The following is a 9,634-nucleotide window of genomic DNA, read 5'->3' as shown; positions in this document are numbered from 1 at the left end:
ACTTTGGGAATCACGGGGTGGGGGGGGGGGAAGCGGGGAGGAAAAAAAAAAAGAAGAAATAAACTATAAACTACTTTGACATGCGTTCTGAGGCTGACCTTTTTGTCCCTGCATCTTCAAACACAGGGCACTGTTTGCAAAGCTTTGACCTCGGCGCAGGAGTTTCCCTGCTGCTGAGGGGAGCAATGCAGCAGTAATTGGGGTGCACACAACTAGTACAGGGAACGTTAAAGAGTCTTTGGCCCGGCCTCGGGGAGTCATGCCCGCAGAAACATGGAGCAATAACGGCCCTTGGGAGCATGGAAAGGCCCTTTTCTTGCTGGCACCGTATCAAACCTCTTTCCTTGCAAACTCCTGAGAAGCTTCAGGGTTGCAGTTCCTAAAGCCACACGCATAAGCCCAAAAGGGCCCCTAACCCAGAGCAACCATCCCAAAATCCCCAGCTCCCCCCCGCTGCTGGGACTTTTCCTTGCACCACTGTCCGAGCGGCCGCGATTCCCTGACTTAGAGCTGCTCTGCTCCCCCCCAGGCACCAGCAAGTTCATAGCCCCGACTCCAGTGTTCCCAGCACACGGGGCGAACACCCGCTACAAACTGGAGAATAAAACAAGATACCACCATAAATATGACAACTTTATTAAAATATACATATGAGTACAAATTAATGATTATATGGATAAAGTTCACTGTCTGTAAACAAATATATTAAAAAAGAGCACGTCTTTTTTGTGATATAAAGTGCAGTTATGTTTCCATATTATATACAATATGTCAGCATTACGGGGGGGATTGTAAGGACTATGGAACTAACATTTGATTATAAGATAAAATTCTCTGAAAAAGTATACACCTACATATTACAAAAAAAGGGCTGGGGCTTGAGTTCATTTAGCAAACAAAAACCAGCTTCCCACCACGTTAAATGCAGCTAATGAGAGATCGCAGGTCTCGGGGATAAATTAGGAGAGAGGTACTAACCCCCTTTGCGAAGGGAAACTTGCACTTCACAGAGTTCACGCCTTCCCATCGTCAACCCCAAACTTGCACAGAGGAAAGAAACCAAAGGACAAGACCTTGTGAAACACGTGCGTGTGTCTGCTGTTCGGGGGAATCAAATATACACGACTTTATGTACAGCTCTGATAATGAGGGCTACCAATGTACAGCGGTAACGGCTTTGCAACCGAGCCGTGCCGGCACCGTTCCTCTACACAGGAGAGGGACAAGGATAGTAGTTCTGCATCGGTGGAGAAAACAAAACAAAACAAAACACAAAAACCAACCCAAAAGCATCCTTAACACCAGTCTGTGGGATGTGTAGCGCTTACTAAATGGTATACAGAGCCCTTGCTAAGGGAGGCGCAGCCCAGGGGTGCCGGCCCGGCGCGTGCCACGGGTGCTGGGTGCTGCCGGGCACTAGGAGTGGGGCGCGCGGCAGGAGCGGCAGCAGGCTTTGCTGTAGTACCAGTGGCTGCACAGGTTGACTTTGATGGCCAAAGCGCAGTTGGTTCCTGCCTGGTCCTGGCAGCTGTCGTCTGGGGGAGAGGAGGCAAAAGGCACCGATATGGAAAAGAAAGAAAATAAACCATTGCAAGTTCATGAGCTCATTTTCCCCCCATACGCAGCCTGCCCTAAACACCACGGGCTGGGCAACAAATCACCCCGGCTGCAACTGCCACCTCCCCGCTATCTGGCAGAGCATCCTCTGGAAAACGCCATGGAGCTTCTCCATAACTATCATTGTCAACCTAAGCAAAGGCATGAGAAGGTTGACCCATTTCATCACACCTGGCCTAGCCCGGGGAGTCTTTATTTGGTCCCAGCCATGAAACTCAAGCTCTTCCCTGCAAAACAGAGCTGCCCAGGGATTGCTGGAGCCACCAAGGGAGCCTGGCACTGAGCTGCCCCCAAGCCAAGGGCCTCCCATGGTAGGGCACAGGGTGACCACCACACACTCACAATTTCTGCCCCAAAAAGGCTATGTGAGAAAGGGAACGGGAATCCAGCAGCGTTACAGCAGGAGTTTGGGGCAAGTGAGCTGCTGGAGAGAGGGAGGAGGGCGGACACCGCTATGACGCTCTCCCAGCTCCCTTCAAAGCAATACTTCGCTTCAAACCCATAGGATTTACAGTTTTATATATATATATATATTGCTTAAAATCCATAGGATGCATGAAACCAGGCTGCTCCTAGGGCAGGCAGCTTGCTATGAGGGGGGCCACGAGGCACCTCGCAAGCACTGTGCTGCATCCCGACCCTGAAGGAGAGACCAGCCAAGGGCACCCAGCGGGTCCTGAGCCGAGCCAGGAGCCAGCCCCAAATCTGTCTCCCATTTTCATGCTTTTCTCCCACACCGTCCTTATTCCCAAATCCTATTAAAGAATTAGAACCGCATGTTCACTAAAGATCACAGGGGCTTTGAGCCAGCAGACGAGTCAGATAACGAGATAGTTACAAATCCCGCAGGACATTTGGAGACCAAAAGTCATTAAAATAATGGCACAGACAAAACTTCCTAGTTATCAGCTGGAATCACACAGAAGCAGCACCCGAATCAGCTCTCCAAAGCTCGCTTTTATCTTAAGGTCAGAGCATGCTTCTTTTGAACTCTGCCCTTAATTTAACGGGGTTACCTCCAGAAATAGCCAATGCACAGTGCCCCATTACTTGGGCACAGAGGGAGAGCTGTTCCCTTTACATCCTCCCTGGGCTGACTATCAAATTGGGCGTTGGTGGAAGCGAAGATGCTAGGCGGTGCTGCCTGGGGGGGGAAGTCGGTGGAAAATCAATGCTGGGGGGTGCTGCCGGCAGCGGGGCTCACCTGGGGGCTCCGTAGGGCAGGGCTGCAGGTCACAGGTCTGTTTGCCCACTGGCTTCACCAGCGGGTCGCAGCCCCGGACGATGTCCTTCCCTTGGTAGCACTTCACATCCCGCATCCTCACACCGATGCCGCAGGTTTTTGTGCACTGGGGAACAGAGAGAGGGGGTGAGGCGAGACCCTGCCGTCGCGGGGGTCTGTGCTAAGCCAGAACCTGCTAAAAAAAAAATGTGCTCGCTGAAGATGTCAGGGCAGAGGGGTGAACTCTTCCCCTAGCTGAATGTCATGTCTCAGCCCCACACCGCTGGCCTCTTGCTCCGTCTTTGCTGCCAGCAACATCAGCCGCCTGCAGCAGCCTCTGACCGGGGATATGTGGATGTGCTCCCATCCCCTGGCACTGCGATCCTCCCTCCTCCTGCTGCCCTTTGCAAAGGCCCACGAGCTGGCCCAGTCCATACGCTGCTCCATTGCACCAGGGTGGCTGCAGCCCCTCGAGGCCGAGGGACCCCTCAGCAGCACCCCAGGCGTGGGCTTGCAGAGCCGCTCCCAGGCCTGGCGCTCGCTGCCTGCTGCCCTTTGGACGCCTCGTCAGGCTGGGATTACAGCAGGGCTGCTTTGGCTAATTATAGGCTGCAACGACGGTTTGCAAGACTAAACAAAACGAGGCGCCTGGAGCACGGAACGAGGAGGGCTGCATCAGGGAGGACTTGCCGGGAGCTGGCCGCAGCCCTTCACAGCTCCTCGCCCACGCTCGCTGGGCTCGTCCCCACAGCCACTGAGCCCTGGCTGCCTTTGCAGACCATGCAAGGTGCTCGGGCAAACTGCATCCCCAGCCTCTGCATCCCCAGGGCAGTCATCCCGCGGGCTCCATGCGCACCCCACTAGTGGCTGCAGGGTAAGGGGTGAAGAAGAAGGGAGGGGGGGGGGGAAGAAAAAAGCCAAAGCTGACCCCAAACACATCCTCTCATTCTTGTTCTCCCTGAGCACGGCCAGCCCCGATTGCACTGTGGCAGGGCAGGCTCTCTGCCCCGAGCTGCCAATGCAGTGAAAGGGCCCCCTTGGGTGCTCCCTCTGGGGCTGCATCCTGCAGAGCTTCGCCCATCTCCTTGGGTTATTTTGCAGGTGCTGTGGCCTGCAGGGACGGGGCACGACACGCTCAGGACAAGCGCATGTTGAAGGAAGGGTATTTTCCCCCCTATCTCCCCGAGGCTGCCCTCGGCTCTCCCCCTGCTCACCTCTGACCAGGGGGTCGTGTACCACTTGAAGCATGGCCGCTCAAAGCACGTTGTCTCCTCCACAGGCTTCTTGGCGACATCGCAGTCGGCAGGGTTGCGGGTCTTGATCTTGCCGTTGACGATCTCCAAGCAGAGCACGATCCTCTTCTTCACGCCCCGGCCGCACGTGGTGTTGCACTGCAGGGGTGCAAGCGGGGCCGGCTGAGACTCGCGCACCCCAGTCCGATGTCACTGCAGGGCATCCCTCCTCCATCACCCCCCCCCCCCCCCCCCAAAACCAAGCCCTCGCTCCAAGCACCCCCCGGCCCGGGGAGGGCTGCACTTACCCGCTCCCAGTCCTGCGCCAGCCAGTGCGAGGGGCAGTTCTTGTCCCCGCAGGGATGGATGGCCAGCGGCTTCGTCTCCAGGTTGCACTGCGACTCCGGCACCACCCGCCCGTCACTGGTTTTGCAGTACACGTGCCGGATCATCCTGCCCTGCCCGCAGCCGCCGCTGCACTGAAACCGCACCAGGCACGGTGGGCAGTCAGCGGCGGGGAAGGCAGCATGGCTCCATCCCCGTCCCCATCCATGCGATGGGGACCGAGACACCTCCGTGGGGCTCAGCTGCCTCCCCAACCCCACCTTCCCCAAATCATGGAGGGATCACTGGGGCTCAGCTTAAAATAGCTGCAGGGAAGCTCAGCGCATCCTTCCCTGGGCAGCCCTGCCGCAGCCAACCCATCCTGCGGCCCCATCATGCTGGTGCTGAGCAAAACTCAGCATCTCCTCGGGCCAGGCAGGATGGGAAGCACTGCAAGCAGAGAACCCCGGGGTGGCTCTCAAAGAGCTCAAGGCAAAGGGGACCAAGCAAGTGGCTGCAAATATTCCCCCCCCTCCCCTGCAAAGGGGCAGGCAGGCACTGCCCCGAGCGCCGGTGGATGCAGCGAGCGCTCCCCGGTTCTTTTGGGGCCACTCTCGCAGAGACATACGGTGTTTCACAGCGCCGCTGCTGCCATGGAAACTACTTATTTTTAGCTGATGCTAATGTATCAAAACCTGGGTAAAAATAGCTTGGGATGGAGGGGGTCTCTGTAACAGAATTGTGCAGGAAGGGAAAAGGGGGGGGGGGGGGGGGAAGGGAAAGGGGTGGGGAAAGGAAAAGGTTCATTTTCTGGGCATGAAGCATCAGCATTGCCAAGGTACGCCACGCAGCAGACAGACAAGGGGATTCTGACACCCACTAAGGCCCTCAGCCAGGTCTCTCGGGGTTTAACCCCCTCCCGCACCCCATTCCCCGCAAGGGAGGAGCCCCAGGGAGAACCTGCCGGGAAGCCGTCAGACCCCCTGGGATGCTGGATCACCCCCAGTGCTGGAGCCCATCTGGCAGCTCATCCCTGCCCTGCGCAAGGAGGAGCCTCGTGAAGAGGAGGGCTCAGCGCTCACAAACACCATCAAACCCCAGTGCTGCCACGGGCACAGAACCGGGGCGGTCGGTCAGGGTGACCGAGGGCAGACGCGCTGGCAGGCAAGTCCTGGTGACGAGACGGAGACTTGAGGTGACACGGGGACTAGGAGAGCCAAAGCAGCCGAATCATTTGGAGGTCGGCTGCGGGTGCGGGCTGCCTGCGGGTCTGTCAGAGCTGGGAGCTGCTGGGGAGGATGAGTCCGACCCCAAAACTCCCAGCACTGGAGACACAAGCAAGCCTGCAAGCAGGGCCAGCTGCAACGGGTTGCGATGGCCACTCGGCTGGCCACCCCGGGGGTCTCACCGGTCCCCAGTCGGAGACGGTCCACTGCCGGTCGCAAGGAGGTCCGGTGCAGTTCTTCTCGGCCAGGGGCCGGGCGCTGGCGTCGCACAGCTTCTCGTCCTCCGAGCAGCGGATGTCCCGTGTCACCACGCTCCGCTCTCCGCACCGGGCTGAGCACTGCCGGGAGGGGACGGTGGGCACGGCGTCAGCAGGGGCTCCCGCTACGGCGGGAACTGGGAGCTGCTTTCTGGTTTTGTTTGGTTTGGTTTTTTTTTACATTTTTAACATGAAACTCTCAAAACACACACTGACACTGCATAGGCAACTGTCTGTAAAACAATCCGCAGCAAAGCTGCCCCTCTTTCCCAAAACCCCTCAACAGCTTCAGCAGTCAGGTTAAGGTGCAGGAGGGCTGTATCCTGCCCGGGTGCTGTGCAAGCTCTCCACCGGGTGATGCCAGATGGCAGAGGGTGAAAACCCAAGGCACCAAAAATGCCTGATCAGAGCTGAAAAGTTTTAGCTGTCACTTGGAGACAGGGTGAGATCTCCCTCGCCTCCTTCCCAGGAACAGCCAGCGCCTTTCCACCTCTTTGGAGAATGTTTTCCCCAAACCGCACAACTGAGATTTTTTTTTATGCTGTGGATAAATTTGGCACCGCGCAGCCCCGTGACATTATTTAGAACTGGATTTGAGTTACTACAGTCTCACATACGCACATTTGCTCCATGCATAACGTAAAGCAGGGAAAAGTGTCAACAGCACAGCGCTCAGACGCACCGTGCTGATATGTTAATCCTCAGATCCCTGAAATGTACTTTTTTTTTTAATGCCTATTTCCCCAAGCCAACTTGGCACCCTGCTTCAGATGGGATCCAAATGAGATTAGCTTTGCTGCTGGCTAAGAACGAACTACTCCAGGACTGTCTCAAGCAATCTGTCCCTGACACATGCTGGAGGAGAATATGGATTTCTGTAAAATAAGCCACTCTGCTTTGCTACGCCAGTCAAAATAACGCGCCAGCACGTGCACTGGGAGCTCCTCTCTACCCAGCTGGGAAAGTCAAAACATCCTGCAACACCAAGGAACACACCAGCCACTCCATCGGCTCGAGGGAAACGACTCACCCCAGCTTGAAGAGGAAGAGAGATATTTAAATTATGACCACGAAGTGTTTTGGGAGTCTACCAGGAGGAAGAGTCTGATCCCTCGTGGTGTAAACCGTGGGGCAGGTTTGCACCCGCAGACAGCTTGGCTCAGAGCTCAGTCTGCTCTTGCTTAGAAGGGGTCTGGGCTTGATTTGGGCAGCAGGAATGACATTTGCTCCTTTGCAGAGTGCCAATGAGCGTGCGGGCTCCAGGGCACAAATGCCACGCTCCGCGCGCAGCCGTCACCATCCCGGCAGGCTGGCGGTGGCACCCTGGGCGAGCTCAGAGATGGACGCAGACCCGAAATCTCACTCTCCCCATGCACGCCCGCTTCCAGAAGACATTGAAGAGGCAGGGCTGTTTCCTAGCAATGCATGGGGGCACACTTGTACCCCTCCATGTGCTTTATACGTTCGCTGCGAACCATGCTGGGTCCCCCTCCCTGCACCACGAGCGTCAATCCAGTGCAACACCAGTGGCAGCCAGGGGACTGGCTCCTGAGCCACCCCAGCTCAGACACTGGCCCCGGCTCCCTGAGGGAGCGGCACTGGTTTGGTCGTTTCCATGGGTTTATGTTTGCAAGTGACATGCCGGAGCACTGGCTGCGTCTGGAAATGAATTCAGGGGCACAAACCCTTTCACAGGTTGTTTTCCCAAGCAAACCGATGAGCTAAAACGGGAGCAGCACTGCACCGCCCCAAACCATCTTCCAACGGCTTTAGGGATCTGCTTAAGGCACAGCTAGGAAAAGGTTTAATTCTCCATGTGGTGCAGAGAAATGGGAGGTGAGGAAGGGAAGTTTATAGGAACGTAATTCACTTGTGAGGTGGGATCTCCTCCCTGGCACCTTGCGGGTTGAAAAGGCTGCCAAGCAATAGTGGTGGGAGGATCTCCTGCCCTATCTCAGCGGGCAATGCCAGCACCTTATGTGCGGTCAAAGACTGCGAGCGACCAGTGGTGGTGGCCTCCCCATCCTGGAGGGGACCCAAGGCTTCATTTTAGGGGAAAAAAAAAAAAATTACTGGTGCATGCTGGTCCACATGCAACGACTGCAGCCAGTGTCCTAAAAGGCAGAGTCCCTGATGGCCACGGATGAGTTTCACTTGGAAGAGGAACGAAGAAGCGCAGGCACATGTGCTCGCCCTCAGCACTGCCAGGCCAGCAGTCCCCGGGGACTTACCTCGGACCACTCCGACATCTCCCACTGGGGCCCGCAGGCCGGGTTCTTGCAGACCTTGCGCTCGTCCGGGCGGGTGATGTCAGCGGACTCGCAGAGGTCACTGTAGACAGAGCTGTCGAATCCCGGAGAGATCATCTTCCAGCAGCGGACGATGCGGAACTGGTAGCCCTCCCCGCAGGTGCGGGAGCACTCGCTCCAGCTGCTCGTCTCCCACCTGCGGAGGCAAGAGAGGCCATCGTGCTGGGCACAGCTGGACCCGGGCTGGAGCATCCCACGGGAAAACCCTGCCTGCTCTCGGCTGGAGGGAGACGGCTGCAATAGGAATGAGCTGTAGTCAGGCTGCCAGCTTGCGAGAGGTTTTCCCACGGGATGGGATGTACTAACAGACAGTGGTTTCACCCAGCAGACCTGAGCTCACGCCCGCAGCGGCGGATGCTAAAATCAGATTGATGAGAGGAAGGAGGCGCCTGCGCGGTGAGGCACGGACCGGTGCACTCGCTGCCGAGCGTTTGTCGCCCGCAGGCTGCACGCTCCCCGGCTGCAACCCCACATGTGCCAGCACATTTCTCTGCCATGCTTTTCGCCCACATTCGACCGCTCTTTTTCGCCTGATCAGCTAAAGGACAGAGAGGACACGACCATCCATCACCTTGCAAATTCCAGCAATAATGTCACGCAAAGCTGCTTGTGCCCCGGTGGGACAGACGTTCATGTACCACCATCAGTCTAACTCTGCTAACCTCATGCGATGGGCTGGAAGAGCTGGGATCTGCCCCAAGACGCTGCCTGCCCCTTACTGTCCCCTGCCACTACTGTCCCGACATTGCAAGAGGAGAGCAGATTGTAAACCAAGACATAAAAATTCAATATTTTTACAGTACAGTAACATTATAATAATTCTGAATTATAGAATAATCTAAAAAATATAAAAATCTAAATGAATCGGAAATCACAACTCCTCTGGACATGCGGCTGCCCATCCATCTCCCAGGACCACCCGCTGCTGCCGCTCTCCGAGCGGGAGAGCCACATCCCCCGGCTGCACGCCGGCCTCGTGCCCCGCATGGGGCTCCAGGCACAACAAGCAGCTGTAGGGAGATGTCACACATGTAGAGGTGCCACCTAAAAACAGAAGGGAGATGAAACCAAGGTCTTTCCCATCCAGGTAAGGCAAAATTCTCTTGGCGCTTTCTGTTGGAAAAGCATTGCCAGCCCAAGCAGCATTCCCGTCTGCCTGTGCGCCAGTGAATGTGCCCGGCTGCCCCGTCTGAGTTCCCAGCAGCTCCTTGGTTTACCCACCGCCGAGCTGCAATCACCGGTAAATCACAGAGCAGCTCTTCTCTCTCACAGTGCAAACCCATGGAGCTGGAACAGCACAACTATAAAGAGGGGCGGCTTTATAAAAGACCAGTGGGATAATCTAAGCATGAAAATAGCCCTAATGCTCGTGCTAAAAAATTACAAAGTTAACGCAAATAGAGATTAAAGCCCCCATGGTGTCTACAGGGCAGGTATCTTCCCAGCA

At 56.2% G+C, this 9,634-nt stretch overlaps 1 protein-coding gene across 6 annotated transcripts in view; it reads right to left on the bottom strand.

Annotated features, from left to right (window-relative positions):
• Positions 1-619: 619 nt before the first annotated feature.
• ADAMTSL2 (ADAMTS like 2) overlaps positions 620-9,634 on the bottom strand; it is a 28,211-nt gene continuing 19,196 nt past the window's right edge. For 5 of the 6 annotated variants that reach the window (XM_076355375.1, XM_076355380.1, XM_076355377.1 and 2 more), the window contains 6 exons: positions 8,110-8,323; positions 5,804-5,959; positions 4,380-4,550; positions 4,054-4,230; positions 2,822-2,966; positions 620-1,535 (listed from right to left, as the gene is read on the bottom strand). In XM_076355375.1, coding sequence (XP_076211490.1) covers positions 1,417-1,535; positions 2,822-2,966; positions 4,054-4,230; positions 4,380-4,550; positions 5,804-5,959; positions 8,110-8,323 — 982 coding nt within the window. In that variant the 3' untranslated portion in view covers positions 620-1,416. The other variant, XM_076355378.1, reaches the window with a different exon arrangement.

Source organism: Aptenodytes patagonicus, chromosome 18 (genome assembly GCF_965638725.1).
Source record: "Aptenodytes patagonicus chromosome 18, bAptPat1.pri.cur, whole genome shotgun sequence".
NCBI classification, from domain to species: Eukaryota; Metazoa; Chordata; class Aves; order Sphenisciformes; family Spheniscidae; genus Aptenodytes; species Aptenodytes patagonicus.
This window is presented reverse-complemented; position numbering and strand designations above follow the sequence as displayed.